This window comes from Eptesicus fuscus, chromosome 2 (assembly GCF_027574615.1).
Source record: "Eptesicus fuscus isolate TK198812 chromosome 2, DD_ASM_mEF_20220401, whole genome shotgun sequence".
Taxonomy (NCBI): domain Eukaryota; kingdom Metazoa; phylum Chordata; class Mammalia; order Chiroptera; family Vespertilionidae; genus Eptesicus; species Eptesicus fuscus.
The window spans coordinates 105,277,319-105,293,214 of NC_072474.1; the positions used below are offsets into that span (position 1 = coordinate 105,277,319).

General features: G+C 43.2%; 1 protein-coding gene across 1 annotated transcript in view; it reads left to right on the forward strand.

The window, feature by feature from the left end:
* ADGRA3 (adhesion G protein-coupled receptor A3) overlaps positions 1-15,896 on the forward strand; it is a 115,010-nt gene that overhangs the window by 33,495 nt on the left and 65,619 nt on the right. The window contains exons 3-5 of the mRNA XM_008140346.3: positions 3,262-3,333; positions 10,444-10,515; positions 12,552-12,623. Of these exons, the coding sequence (XP_008138568.3) occupies positions 3,262-3,333; positions 10,444-10,515; positions 12,552-12,623 (216 nt within the window). The remainder of the gene's footprint in view (positions 1-3,261; positions 3,334-10,443; positions 10,516-12,551; positions 12,624-15,896) is intronic.

The following is a 15,896-nucleotide window of genomic DNA, read 5'->3' on the forward strand; positions in this document are numbered from 1 at the left end:
TCACACATTTGCTAAATTATTCGGTCAGGTGCAGGCATCACTACCTTCCACCTTTATGGAGGTATAAGTGCGCCAAGTGGACTTATGTTATGAATGACATTCAGTAGTCTCTACATTGTCTGGCTTGATGAATATTCTAATGATTTAGTGGCTAACCTTAATTTATTGAAAAGATTTTTATAGTGAAATTTGGGTAAATGTAATTCTGTCTCTGAGCCAGAATTTCATCCATTTATCATCCGTCTCAGTCTGTTCTGGCTTCTATAACAACACCAGAAACTGGGTAGCTTGTAAAGACAAACGCTTATTTCTCACACTTCTGGAGGCTGGGAAGTCTAGGATCAAGGCACCGGCTGATTGGTGTCCAGTGAGGTACCACATCCTACTTGGCCATCATTTTGCCAAAACCTCACGTGATGGAAGGGAGAGAGGGAGCTGTCTGGGGCCTCCTTTGTAAGGTCATTAATCACGTTCATTAGGTCTCTGTTCTCATGACCTAGTCACCTCCCAAAGGCCACCCCCCTCCTATTTCCATCACCTTGGGAGTTAGGTTTTCAATGTGTGATTTTGGGGGAGGAAGACAAACATTTAGACCAGTGATGGGCAACCTTTTGAGCTTGGTGTGTCAAACTTGGCCAAAAAACTGAGCATAACTCGGGTAGTGTGTCACTTTGAGGAAAAAACATTATTTCGCTAATGTTTCATCCTTAGGAGCAGCAAATGTTTCATCCTCAGCATGCGGCCGCCTTAGCGGCCACGTGTCATCAGAAATGGCTGTGTGTGTCAGTGCTGACACGCGTGTCATAGGTTCACCATCACTGATTTAGACCATAGCACTGTCCACCACCCTCTACATAAGGAGTCTCAGTCTCTCTCTCACTGAACAGACAGGTGAGAGAAATATGACTCTTTCTAGAAACATCTAGAAATATGACTAGCATATTTGAAGAGCGAGGGACTGAGTGAGTGTTAAGGGAGGGTGTTGGAGCAGATTAGGAAATGAGAGTTGGAGGAGGAAGATGGGCAAGATCAGGGCCATGGGTAGCCTTAAGTTACCTAGAAGAGTCTGAACTTTCTCCTGAGGGGATTGTGGCGCTTTTGGAGGGTTTAGCTGGCACAGAGACAGGATCAGATTCATGTTTATAAAGATGTAAATGGAGCCCGGCCAGTGTTGCTCAGTGGTTGAGCATAGACCCATGAACCAAGAGTTCACTGATTTGATTCCCAGTCAGGGCACATTCCCAGGTTGCAGACTCAATCCCTAGTAGCAGGAGGCAGCTGATTCCCTATCTCTCTCTCATCGATGTTTCTATCTCTCTCTCCCTTCCTCTCTCTTTTTAAAAAAAAAAAAAGATCAATTAACCCTTTGCACTCGCTTGCTTTTTTCTCGATTCCTTTATTCTACTCGCGATTTAATTTTTTAAATACCCCAGATTTTACAAAACGCGGCAGTAGAATAAAAAACTGGAGTTTCTTTTCATACAAACTTATTTATTTGGATTTTTTTATATTTCAAATTATTGATACATTCAATACAATTCGACATATGAGCTGCTACTGATGCTAACCGTGTCGAGTCACACTCGACATCCGAGTGCAAAAGGTTAAAGAAAAAAGATGTAAATGGAGAACTGATGACAGAAGCAAGGACATGAGTGGGAACTGTGATATATAACCTGGGCTAGAGTGATGACCATGAGGGTGCTGGACGAAAGCAAATACTATAGTTTTTCCATCCTATATAATAAAGTGGTGATATGCAAATTGACCCTCACACCCTCGCACAAGATGGCCGCCCCCATGTGGTCAAAGATGGCTGCCACAAGATGGCCGGCAGGGAAGGGTAGTTGTGGGCGATCAGGCCAGCAGTGGAGGGCAGTTGGGGGCAATCGGGCCACCAGGGGAGCAGTTAGGCATCAATCAGGCTGGCAGGGGAGTAGTTAGGGGGTGATCAAACTGGCAGGCAGAAACGGTTAGGGGCAATCAGGCAGGCAGGCAGGCAGACGAATGGTTGGGAGCCAGCAGTCCTGGATTATGAGAGGGGTCCCAGATTGGAGAGGGTGCAGGCTGGGCTGAGGGACACCCCCTCCCACCCCCCCATGCATGAATTTTGTGAACTGGGCCTCTAGTTTTTTATAAAATCTTTTAAACATATTAAGAAATTGAAAGAACAGTATCTCTAGCACCATGACTTAATTATGGCCAACTTTTGGAATGCTTACTTTATCTGCCTCCCTCTTGCTCTAGGTATACATTGCTCAGTTTCTTTAGTAAATCTTCACTGTGTCAGTCAGAAAGATGTGTTTACAGCCTGATGTCTGGCTTGGCCACATATTAACACCAAGACCTTGGCCAGATGTCATCTTGCTGCACATGAATTTCCTTGTCTGAAGCAAGGGTAATACCTTTGGGATTGATTGTAAGATCTTAAAGGGATGATAAGTGACAGATACTAACTCACTGATTTTAGTGATTTGTGTAACTGAACCTAGAGCAAAAGCTGGACTTCAGGCTCTGCTGTATCCAGGGGCTCAGGATTTACTCTCTTTTCTTGTCTGTTGGCTTTATCTCTCAATGATAGCAAGAGGGTCACTGACAGTTTTAGACTTACATCTTGACCTCTAGTCAAACCAATGGACATGGCTACTCCTTGACCTCTGTCTGTCTCCTCGCCCCAGGTTCTAGGGTTAGCTAGACCAAAGTCATGTAATCATGCCAATGACTAGGGCCAGAGTATTTGAAAAATGAGGACAGGGGTTGATCAGGTGCCACAGGGGTGGTGTTGGGAAATCCAGGCACTGTCTGGAGTGTACCATATGCTATGGGAAAGTAGGGAAAACAAGGGAGAAGGCTGCAGAAACAAAAACTCTGCTTAGCACAGTGACTTAACATTACATAATTGATAGCCATTATAGCAGTTATCATTGTCAAATTCTGGAAACTTTTATAGTTACAATATTTTCTAGGACTGTAGTTTAATGATACCTTTGAATTTGGTATACCATCAGGACACACATATCTTTTTTGACATAAACCTTTATTCTTCTATTGACCAACACAAATGGCTTTAGAGCCAGATTCCTCGAACTTGAGTTCTGGCTCTGGCACTTCTACTGGAGTGATCTTGGCTTAATTTTTTGGGCTTCAGTTTCCTCCCATTATTTTTGGCATTGTTTTCTGCATGGTAGTTAAGTGCAATGTGCCACAATAATTGTTACAGTGTTCATATGTAAATAACTTATTTTATTTTATTTTTAACAGGGACCTCCGAAATAATCTTATTAGTAGTATAGATCCTGGTGCCTTTTGGGGACTGTCATCGCTAAAAAGATTGTAAGTGTTTGATTTGCTTGCTTATGAGTTTGAACTGTTTCTTGTATAAGTAACTGTTCATCGACTTTAAGCTTTCACACGATAAAAGATGGGTTTTTAACAATTTTGATACGTTTACCTGGCCAGATCCATGATAGAAAACAGAGAGATTTAATATAAGTAGCTTAGAAGGAATTAGTTTGTGTAGCTATTTTGATTTGTTTGCTAGTTGTGTCCCTCCTATGTTAATAAAATCATTGCTGTATTGGCTTTGTCTGTTACCATTCATCTGCAGCTAACTTTCAAGTTATGAGTGCATTCACATCGCATCTGTTGTAAATGCTCTATCAGTTGAGGTGCCTTTCTATTAATTATTTAAGGTCCTGCCATTTTCATGTATACTTTATGTATTATTATTATTATTTTAAAACTTAGGACCACTTTTTAGTCTAAAGCTGAAAACTCCTCTCCCCATCCTCCCCTTACGCTGTTTCACAATTGTTGAGAAGTAACCCTGCATTCAAGCCAAGTAGTACTGTCTGTCCATCATCCTTTATTCCTTCGAAAGGCATTTATTGTGTGCTGGCTGCTTGCCATACTCTGGCTTCTCTGGGATAGCTCGCAGACTCTTGGGGGGCAAATAGGTGGATAATGAAAATACACCCTGCAGATGTGCTGTAACAGATAGCACAATAATAATCTGCCGGGAAAGGAGGGACCCCCTGAGGGAATGGCCTGCCACAGGAGCAGCCAACATTTAGCTTTGGGCTTGCTGTTTGTATGGAAGAATACCTGAAGAGTGGGCATTAGGATGAAACCATGTCTCTTGGGACAGTAGTTTAGCCCTTTGGCCCCAGTCTAAAGTGGAAGGGGGAAAAGAATATTGGGAGGTTAGGCTGGTCAAGGCAGGACTAGGCTTTTGTAGGCTTTGATGATTTCTTGCCATGTGAAAAAGAAATTACAAATCCATTGTTTAGATCGGGGGGGGGGGGTTAGCATAACTTTATGAATATGAAATTGATATGATCAGATTTGTGTTTTGTGTTTCAGAATATCTTTTTTTTTTTAATTGACTATATTGGGTCATTGGTTTGCAAAACCATACCATTTTCAAGTGTACAACTCAACAAAACATCATCTACACACTGCATCTTGTGCCCACCAACCCAAGCAAAATCTTTTTCTGTCCCCACCCCTGCCTCCACCTTTGCCCTCCTCCTTCTACCCTGATGGCAGTAAGGAGAAACCAGTTAAGTGCAGAGAATCTGGGACAAAAGATAAAGTGGAGAGAGGCCAGCTCCATGCTTTCCTTCTTTTTCATAGTCACTCTTTCAGCCCCTGTCTATCTCTGTCTCTGTCTGTCTCTCTTTGGTTCCATCATACTTTTTTATTATTTAAGATTTTTTAAAAGTTCAAGGCGCCTGAGTATTATTCATGTTTTATTTGTTTTCCATAGTATCTGTATGTTAAAGCCGGCTCTGCTTGCTCTTGGTTTAATCATGGCATGACTTACTTAAATGTTGACACTGACCTTCCATCCTAATACTTTGGACATCTTGTGGCTCTTATTCTGTCATTCAAAACCTGCTCATTCCTAGTCAGATCATTTTTATCAGATCCAGTTGTAAGAGTTGGCCATGCTAATTTTCCAGGTTATTTTTTTTCCCCAGTTACATTTGCAAGTAAAATTATCTTTCACCCAAAATTTATTCTCTCCAGGTCTCCTCTCAGTTCCCCCTCTTGGACAGTATTGGAAGATTAAGAGCAGTAGGAGTTGAAGGATTCTCTTAGTCTTGTGAAATTTAAAATTTCAGGCCGACTCTGTAGAGGGAATTTATTGCCATGGCCTTTGTTGCAGGTGGGGCAGTCATTCATGGTGTCCGTCTGGCTCTGTGTGCACTGGGGGAAGACACTCGGGGATGTGTGGAGGAGACGGGTTTTCTTCTTCCCCATTCGCGCTGCTCTTCACTGTTTCCCAGTAAAGGCCTTTTAATGAAACAACTCAGAAAAACTGGCCTGTCTGGGGTAGGTCAGTGGGGCATGGAGACCGGAATTCTAGCAAGGGAAGATCGGAGTTGGAGGGTGGGAAGCGTCAGGTAGGCATCAGAGTTGCAGTGGGTCAGTAGCCTTCAGTACCAGCAGTACCAGCAGGCTTAGCAGCATAAAGCGGTAAGGCAGAGACCAGCATCAGTTCAGTTGCACAACAGACTCATTGAGCCCATTCTCTGCTCAACAGGGAGCCAGGCTCCAGAGATACAAGGTAGCTGGGGAACCCCTGGAGGCTCTGCGGTGGGGTGGAATCACACGCACAAACCAACAGCCTAGATATGGACTTGGAGTCTGCTTACCAAGAGGGGAGCCATGGCCAGAGTCTAGCTGCTAAGAGTCTTGGAAGCTGTTAGGATTCAGCCAGACGGACACAGGCCGGGGTGTGCAGCACAGGCATGGGCAGGCAGCACACCTCCCCAGAAACAGAGTCCTTAGGGAGCGGAGGGCAGCGGCTAAGTGAGCCTGATTTATAATAGCAGCTCACTGTCTCTGTGCTTCTTACTAGGGGCACACTGGCCCCGTGTTTGGATGGGTCATTTCAAACCTATGCCTGTGAACATGAGTCCTAAAGTAGGAACAAGAGTGTAGGTGCTAGACGTACCCTATGGCAAACACTGGGGGCTATCAGGCTGGCGGCGGGGGGGGGGGGGGGGGCGGAGTTGGGGGTGACCAGGCTGGCAGGGTGGGAGTTAGGGGCAACCAGGCCAGCAGGGGGGGGGTACTTGGGGTGACCAGGCCATCATGTGGGGCAGTTAGGGGTGATCAGGCAGGCAGGCAGGTGAGCAGTTAGGAGCCAGCAGTCCCAGATTGTGAGAGGGATGTCCTGTGGGATTGGGCCTAAACCGGCAGTCGGACATCCCCTGAGGGGTCCTGGATTGGAGAGGGTGCAGGCTGGGCTGAGGGCCCCCCCACCCAGTGCACAAATTTCATGCACTGGGCCTCTAGTATAAATATATTTTTATTGATTTCAGAGAGGAAGGGAAAGGGAGAGATAGACACATCGATGAGAGAGAATCATTGATCGGCTGCCTCCTGCATGCCCCCCATTGGGGATTGAGCCCAAAACCAGGGGGTGTGCCCTGTCAGGGCATCGAACCGTGACTTCCTGGTTCATAGGTCAGTGATCAACCACTGAGCCACCCAGGCTGGACCATCTTTGTTTTAACTGTCCCTCCCAGTGATTCTGACACTGAAGTGTGAAAAATTCTAGACTATTTGAATCATTACCCTCCAACTTTTTTATCCAAGGGGAGGGGTGTTATGTCATACTGCCAGGCAAGATCACTTATTTTTACCTTCCATGATTGACACACTATAGTCACAGCTTTTTTGGAAGGAAGCTTATTTTTTTTAAAGGAAGATTAATCCTAAAAATATCTCCCATGTCAAGATGGAGGTTGAAGGAAACTGGACTGTTAATAAAATGCGGTTTCATTAGGATGTTTTAAGGACACTGCAAAAATATCTCGGGTTCTCCACTGAGTTCTTTATCCTTCAGTAAATAATTTCTCAATTACTGCCATACAAAATAAATATATAAGTTTCTTGTTCCATAGCATTGAATTTCATGACTAATATCGCGCAGGCATTGCCTTAGCATTTTTCATTGCATTACCCATTAAGTAGTCTCTTGTGTTCTTGCTGAGGAAGGTAATTGCCATTTGTAATGTTCTTCCCATTAGAAAATATATTTTTAATTCCACACTGCTGACTTGTAATTGAATGTACAGTGTACAGCTTGCAAGCTGAGAGAGTCTTAGATGTAAACTCAGTCAAATATAAAGATACTCCGCAGTAGGGACAGTTCATAGTTGCTTAGAGATATGTGCACTTTGTTTTAGGGACCTTAAATCATTCATTTCAATTGTGCATCTCCCTCGACAGGCACGCCATCAGTGTTTTTGGAGGTGTACCATGCCCTTGCCTTTATCTTGTAGATACTTTGAATCGGGAATATTAAGTGGCTTTCTGCAGAATAAACTACCAGAAGTAGGTAAAACCGAGCCCCACCCAATGTCCCTTTTCGCTTTATCAACAAATTCAAGCCAATCCTCAATCTAAATGAACACCCATTATCAGTACCTAAATACCATTTTAAATAGATATAGCTATAATGAAATTGTTTCCCAAAGAATCGGTGGTAATTGCACCATTTAAAGCTCAGAATTGAGTCAAGAGAATGAATAGAGCCCAGAAATGCTTGTTTAAGCAACAACTCACAAGATGATGCCTCATTTTCTTAAACAGTGAAAACCTAGAAATAAAAGGAAAATCAGCTAGAACTTTTTTCTTTTTTAAAGCCCTACAAGATTAAACATTTAGCTTTAATAGTCTGAGGAGCTGGAGATTAGCAGGCACGGATAAAGATTTGTATTGCTTAAGATTCTTTTATCAAAAGTTGACAATAAGAAAGGGGAGGCAGAGCTGTGAGACTGCAGAACCCCAGGATTACCCAAGTCCCGGAATGTCTAAGTGAAAAACCTAGCGAGTGGGTTTAGGTGCTGTGGCCTTATCATTTTTCATCAGATTGATAACTTTTTCTTCCATTATCAAGTGTACAATTTAAAGTCCAACCATTTTAGTTTAGAAGTGGGGAGCACAAGTCGCTTCTCTAAAAGAAGGGTAGCCCAGCTGGCATGGCTCGGTGGTTGAGCATAGACCTATGAACCAGGATATCAGGGTTCGATTCCCAGTCAGGCACATGCCCAGGTTGCAGGCTCAATCTCCAGTAGGGGGCATGCAGGAGGCAGCCAATCAATGATTCTCTCTCATCATTGATGTTTCTATCTCTCTCTCCCTCTCCCTTCCTCTCTGAGATCAATAAAAATTCATTTTTTAATAAATGAAGGTGTAAATTCTCCACTATAGGGAATAAAATGGGCGTTAAAGAAAATGTGATAAAAATAGTTTTGAAAGTTTGGTTTAGAAAATGTGTTCTCATTCTTTTATCAAAATTTAAAGCAGTGAATTGATCCAAATCTAACAACTGATAAAAGTAAAGATTCATTGTTTTAGGGTTTTCTTGCAGTATAATTTACGTCCCCTGGTAAATGATGAAAATCATGCCATCTTTTTTGAAGGTTATAGAAATTATCAGTTATGTCCCAATTAAAATGTAATCTCCAGATTAAGATGTAAAGTTGTGTTCATTATCCTTGGTGTGAAGAAAAATAGTGAAGAAAGAATAAAATACAGTGGGAGGGCAAAAGTAGGTTTACAGTTGTGGATACTCAAAACAGAATTTATTCTTATATTATTATTTATTTGTACTAGAGGCCCGGTGCATGAAAATTCATGCACTGGAGCAGGGGTCCCTCAGCCTGGCCTGCCCCCTCTCACAGTCCAGGAGCCCTCAGGGGCAGGAGGCGACCCGGCGATCAGGGGAAGGCGACGCCCCATCACACCTCTGCTGCTGCCACTGCCGGCAGTGCAAGCCTTGGCCAGCCCTGGATACCTGAGCCTCGGGTGGCCCTGGGCGGCTGGGCAGCCGCCATCCGAGGCTTGCCTGCGCCTCAGGCAGGCCCTGGGCAACTAAGTGGCCGAGGGGACTGGGGGACTCCAGAGGCAGGCGAGTGGAGCCTTGCCATGCGCCTGCCACTCCGGCGGGGCTGAGGGGACTGGGCACTGCCATCTTGTGACTATGGGTGCCTCCATCTTTGAGGGTGTGGCAGGCAATTAGCATATTCCCTTATTGGCTGTGGGTGCCGCCATCTTTGAGGGCAGGGCAGTCAATTAGCATATTCCCTCATTGGCTGTGGGCACCACCATCTTTGAGGGAGGGGCAGCCAATTAGCATACTCCCTCCTTATTGGCTGTGGGTGCCACCATATTTAAGGGTAGGGCATCCAAATAGCACATTCCCTCCTTATTGGCTGTGGGTGCAGCCATCTTTGAGGGCAGGACAGTCAATTAGCATATTCCTTCCTTATTGGCTGTGGGTGCTGCCATCTTTGAGGGCGGAGCAATCAGTTAGCATATTCCCTCCTTATTGGCTGTGGGTGCCACCTTCTTTGCGATGGCATGAGGATCAATTAGCATATTCCCTCTTTATTAGATAGGATTATACCTATAAACCTACTTTTGCCCACCCCTGTATTCACTAAACTTTTTACATAATGGAAAGGAAAAGGGTTTATGGATTGAGAAGAGAAAATATTGAGAAAGTAACATTTGATGGGAACATTTGCTAAGATTTTGGAGTGATGGGAAAAATAATAATCGAGCCATTATATAGATACTGTTAAAGGATATCTAGGTAATGGCCCAATTATTTTTTATGGATCCTAAATGGTAGCTCTCTGAAGTAAAAGCTCACCCAGTTGTGTTTTCTTTACTTTGAAAACTTCTAAGTATTTAAGGAATGAAGTTAGAAAGCATCAAGCTTCAGATGTTTTTGAGGAGATAAAAGTTCTAGCATTTATTTTGATAATTTGCCCTCTTTTTTAAAAAAAATATATATATATTTTTTTTATTGATTTTTTAGAGAGAGGGGAAGGGAGAGGAAAGAGAGAGAAACATTGATCAGCTGCCTCCTGCATGCCCCCTACTGGGGATCGAGCCCAAAGCCCCACCATGTGCCCTGACCAGGGATTGAACCTGTGACTTCTTGTAAGGACATGGAACGACACTCAACCAATTGAACCACACAGGGCAGGGCGATGATTTGCTCTCTTATCCATTGTGTTGGATGTTGGTTGAGATGCAATGGGACTCTGTTCACTCCCTTTTCCCAGCATAATTAACTGTGTAGGTCAGCTAGGGACTTGTATCGCAGACAGTAGGGTAGATTCTCATGTGTACACTTCAGTTGTATCTTGGGCCATTTTACAGGAGTCAGTGCTTGAAATACGAAGGGCACTGGAAGGAAGCAGGGTTAGTGTGTACGTGTCAGAAGTAAGCGAGAGCAAGGATTGTTGCCTCTCCCGTGCCCTAGTATCTCTCTTGAGGTGGGTAGGTATCTCTGAGATGCTGAAAGGAAAGGTTTTGTCTGATACCTGGCTGCTGTTTTTTGAATATGAAATGTATGAAACCTTCATTAACTAAGAGAACTGATTGAAGACATTTTCCCCCCTCTCTCCTTAGGGATCTGACAAATAATCGGATAGGATGTCTGAATGCAGACATATTTCGAGGACTCACCAATCTGGTTAGATTGTAAGTACATCTTTCTTCCCTATTAAGATATAAGGAAACATTTGAATCAGTATCCAAGTATTTATAAATAACTGTGCCATGTTTGATATTCAAAAAGTAACTGTACAGTAAAAACAGAAGTAGGTAGGGAATAAGGAGCTTGGAATTGAGTCATGGAGGGACTTTATAATGCCATCAGAACATAATATCATGTTACTGCACACGCAGGGACACACACAGACACTTGGTGTACTGTATGCTCCAAGGAACATGTTAGCATGGAGAAAGATGACTGAAAGCTTTGATATTATGGGGAAATTTTTTGGAAGAGGTAAAACTTCAGTTTATGACCCAAAGGTTGGAGAGATTTGGATCTTTAGAAAGGAAAAGAAACCGAGCAAATGATGGTTGGGGAAGGAAATAAGAGCGAGGTCTATTTGTTAAGGAGAAGGCGAGTGGTATTAGGAGTAAAATGACCATTTGAGCCGTGCCTGTGACCTGCAGAATTCCCATTTGGTATCCACTCTTATAGGCCCAAAAGGAAAAAGGCATCTTTTATTGTTCTTTTAATTTGCAGGTATTCTTTTTTTAGTTGCTTGCTTTGTTTGGTTCCTAGGCAATTCTGTGAGGATCAGAATCATTTTATCCAACTTTTTATATCCAGAGACATTTATAAAACCCCATCCAGTGAGGTTCCGATTGAAGTTCGTTATATATATTCTTTGGCCAAGGATTGGCATTTGTGGAATAGTAAGTCAGCAGGAACTCATTGCTGCACGTGTATGGGAACAGCTGATCTCTCCCAGATCAATTCTTTCCTCTCCCCACTGGGGAATCCACGTGCCCCATCATCACCTTCTCCCCCACCTGACACATTCACCCCTGACTCTGAAGGCCTCCTGGGAAGTCCGAGGACTTCTTCCTTGAGAACTCCAGGTCTAAACTGTACCTGTTGTGGATACCACAACAGACACAGAACAGATTGTGTGGTCGGCGGGTCATGCTGCCGTTCTCCCAGAGCCCTCGGTCCCCTTGAGTGTCAGAATCCTTCTGCATGGGGGCTCCACCTCCTGAGCAGTCAGCCACCACCAATGAGCACCTACTGTATACCTCAGCACGTTACTCGCTGCCCGAGGTATCCCAATAAATAAAACACTGATCCCCTCCCCTGCTGGGGTTCGTAATCAAACATGGAAGAATTACTTCCATCAAATCATTGTGGGTGTAACATACTGCTCAGATTGTAGCATGGGGTGTTTGGGTTTTAATCCATATAAAATGCTGAAAGCGTGAAGACAGTCATGAAAGCCATCTGATACAAGCAAAAGCAAGAAAAAAGGTCAACACGAACTCTTTCATTTTCAACCCTGGACTCTTTCCACTTTGCTGATGTTCTTACTCAGTTACTGTGAGTTGCTGCTGATCGCTCCAGCCCATGCTCTTTCTTTCGTTTTTTAGAATTTTTGCTTTTCTTTTTAAAATATTTTTTATTGATTTTTTACAGATAGGAAGGGAGAGGGATAGAGAGCTAGAAACAGCAATGAGAGAGAAACATCGATCAGCTGCCTCCTGCACATACTGGGAATGTGCCCGCAACCAAGGTACATGCCCTTGACCGGAATCGAACCTGGGACCCTTTAGTCCATAGGCCGACGCTCTATCCTCTGAGCCAAACCGGTTAGGGCTAGAATTTTTGCTTTCTTAAATGATACAGAGTGAACAGCTGAGGAGTAATTCTAGTTGCAATGACAGCCTGACTAAAGATCTGGTTTAGTGAGGTAACCTCCAGGCTCACCTGATATTTGTTAGAAAAATCCTTATCTAGCAGAAATAATGTTTAAATACTTTACTGCTTTATATGAGGTTAAGAGCAATTTTCTCTTACAGCCTTGGAGAAATATTTGCTAATTGTTCCCTCTTTATAAGATTTGAAACAACTTTTATACATTCTTTGTAATATTTCATGCATATAGGGCACTTTAAGAAATATGAAATAGTATACAAAGATATCTTTGTTAGTATTTTTAAAAGTGAAATTATTTCCTTTTTTCCCCCAGAAACCTTTCCGGGAATTTGTTTTCTTCGTTATCTCAAGGGACTTTTGATTATCTTGGCTCATTACGATCTTTGTAAGTAAGAATTTTTTTCTCCTCTCTCTCTCTCTCTCTCTCTCTCTCTCTCTCTCTCTCTCTCTCTCTCTCTGTATATGTATATACATATACATATACATATGTGTGTGTGTGTATATATATATACACACACACACACATGTATATGTATATGTGTATATATCTTAGGTTTGAAAATTAAAAACAGTTATATGGTTTAAAAGAGTTCATGGGAAAATCTTGTGATATTTGCAGAAATTAGAATCTTTTTTGAGAGCTTGTATTCACATTGAAAAACATACTGTAAACCTTAATATAATACATTTCAGATGGGGGTAACCATTTTCTCTTTAGATTATTATATGTGAAATCTGTATTTCAAACTAATACATTGGTAATTCTTTCTCTTAGACTTTGTTTTCAATTTAGAAAACATTTTGTTCTTTGACTAATTAAATCCCCTAAGTGCAAAGTATTCTTCCCTCAGAAGGATTTGTGCTTCAGAATCTTTTGTAATTCAGAGATTTAATTTGATCCTATAACCTCTTCACCTACGGAATTCACATCATATTACATTTCTAGGAGTGTTTATGTAGAATATCTATCTGCTTTATGAAGTCAATGTAAGATCATATTTACATAGTTCTCTGTATCTTTAGAATTGATTTTCCCCCCAAAAAAGTGTTTCAACTGCGAGATAATACAAATATTACTTTGAAAGTAACTGTATTTCAAGATAAATCTTAATATGTTTTAAACATTCAGTTATGCTAATTTCTGTCAGAATTACAGTTAAATGTAATGTTTTTCAAGTTTTTGTTATGTGTAGCTCATGAGATTGAGTCTCTTTTTCCATGCTCCATCGTCTTCCCTACCCAGCACCTCTGTTCTATATATGCTGAATTCTAGTATATATGCTGAATTATTTTCTTTTTCTCCCTTCCCTTCTTCTCTCTTCCCTTTTTTCTTTTTTTAATCCTCACTCGAGGATGTTTTTCCATTGATTTTTAGAGAGAGGGTGGAAGAGAGAGGGAAAGACAGAGAGAAACATCAATGTGAGAGACATGCATCCACATCGATTGGTTGCCTTCTGCATGAGTCCTGACCAGGGCCCAGGGCCAGGGAGGAGCCTGCAACCGAGGTATGTGCCCTTAACCGGAATCAAAAACCAGGAGGGACCCTTCGGTCCCCAGGCCTACGATGTATCCACTGAGCCAAACTGGGTATGGCTCCTCTCCTCCCTTTTTTCTTTCCCCACCTCTACCCTTCCCTTCTCCTCGCCTTTGCTTGTCTAAAGCTATCATTTAAACCTCATGTAGTACCTTCACTGGGGTGCAGCTAGCAGGTGAGCCATCCATCTGGCCCCTCCTCCCATGGCGGTCATAGGTGGGTCCTCCTAGGTTCACATTGGATCAGACTCCATCAGGCCTCTTCTTATCCAGAGCTGCTTTTTAAGGAAAACATCTCCTTGGGGCATCGTTAGTGATGTTCCAGTCAGTCATTACTGTGACAGCCTACCTAATAATAGACAAATATGCAAATTGACCGTATCTTCGCTATGCCCACAATTGGCCAGGAGGCGCGGGGGGGCGGGACTCGGGGTGGCCGGGGTGACCGATTGGGCCGGCGGAACTCTGCGCTGGCGGCGCGAGCTCAGCATCTGTGCCATGGCTGTGCTGCGGCACAGAAGGGGCCTCTGGGGCAGCGAGCTCACGTCCCGCCGCAGACCATCAATAGCGGGGGAGCTGGGTGCCTGTCTGTTCCGGCACCAGGCCTTTCAGAAGCCTCCGCTGCGCCGGAGGCTTCTGAAAGGCTGGTGCGCCAGCAGACAGGCACCCAGCTCCCCCGCGATCGAAAGTGAAAGCATGTAGGGGACCCTACACGTGCATGATTTAATCATGCACTGGGCCTCTAGTTTAGGAAATAAGAAAGACTGCAAAGAGTAATCTGGCTCTTGAGGCCCTGGGTAGCAGGAATGTGGGAAGTCTTTTCATCCCCGAAGTGGGTTAAATCGCCAGTGTTATTACTTGGTCGTTTCAGAAAGTGAACAGAGACTGGTGCTTAGGAATTAGAAATCAGTCCAGTCATTCTTTGGGTACTTTTTTAAAGTTACTTTCTCTTTGCTTTTGTTGTCCCAACTCCCCCAACCTCCATCTCTCTTTTTTATTGCCAGCCCTGAGATGCAGCCTGTGCCAGCGCACAGACTGTGTTAGAAGCACAAGTGGTTATATTTGCTCTTTGCACTGTGTCGATTTATTTGTACAGACCACGTGGCACTCTCTTTTAGTTATATTTACATTTTGTTCCCTGTTACATAATGCCGTCCAGGTTAGCAGGGGACAACTTTTATTAGCTGGACTTAGTGAGACTCATGGCTCATGAATATCTAGTGCTTTGTATAAAAGTACTCAAGAAATTATTGCACTAATGTACAAGCTATATATGTCCTCTCTTGGTTTCTTACATCCAAATGCCAAATTATAACACTTTCTTGCCACATATGAAGATAATTCTTGCCCGGCCGGCGAGGCTCAGTGGTTAAGCGTCAACCAATGTACCTGCAGGTCACGGTTTGATTCAAGGTCAGGGCACATGCCCAGATTGCAGGCTCCATCCCCAGGGGGTTGTGCAGGAGGCAGCCAATCAATGATTCTCTCCCATCGTTGATGTTTTTTATCTCTCTTTCCCTCTCCCTTCTCTGAAATCAATAAAAATGTATTTTTTTAAAAAATATATAATATTCTGTTTCCTTTCATATCAAGTATGACATCTTATCTTTTTGATGGGTTTGAGTGTGAATCCCTCATGTTTGTAAATGATTACGGTATCCCTTGGCACATAGCCGAAAGTGTCAGAAATATACCCCATCCTTGAGGGGCTTACTCTCCAGTCAGCAGATGAGTATGTGACCATGTGAAACAATCATATATTGCTTTGTGTTGCCCAAATTAACAGGACAGTTGGCAGGCATTTAGCCAAGAACGTGGAGGTGATGGCTGGGAAAATTGGAGCAGCTTCAAGCAATATTAGTGCTACATTTTTTTTTTGTTTGTTTGTTTTTTTAATATGTTTTATTGATTTTTTTACAGAGAGGAAGGGAGAGGGATAGAGAGTTAGAAACATCAATGAGAGAGAAACATCGATCAGCTGCCTCCTGCACACCTCCCACTGGGGACATGCCCGCAACCAAGGTACATGCCCTTGACCGGAATCGAACCTGGGACCCTTCAGTCCGCAGGCCGACGCTCTATCCACTGAGCCAAACCAGTCAGGGCAGTGCTACATGTTTTAAGA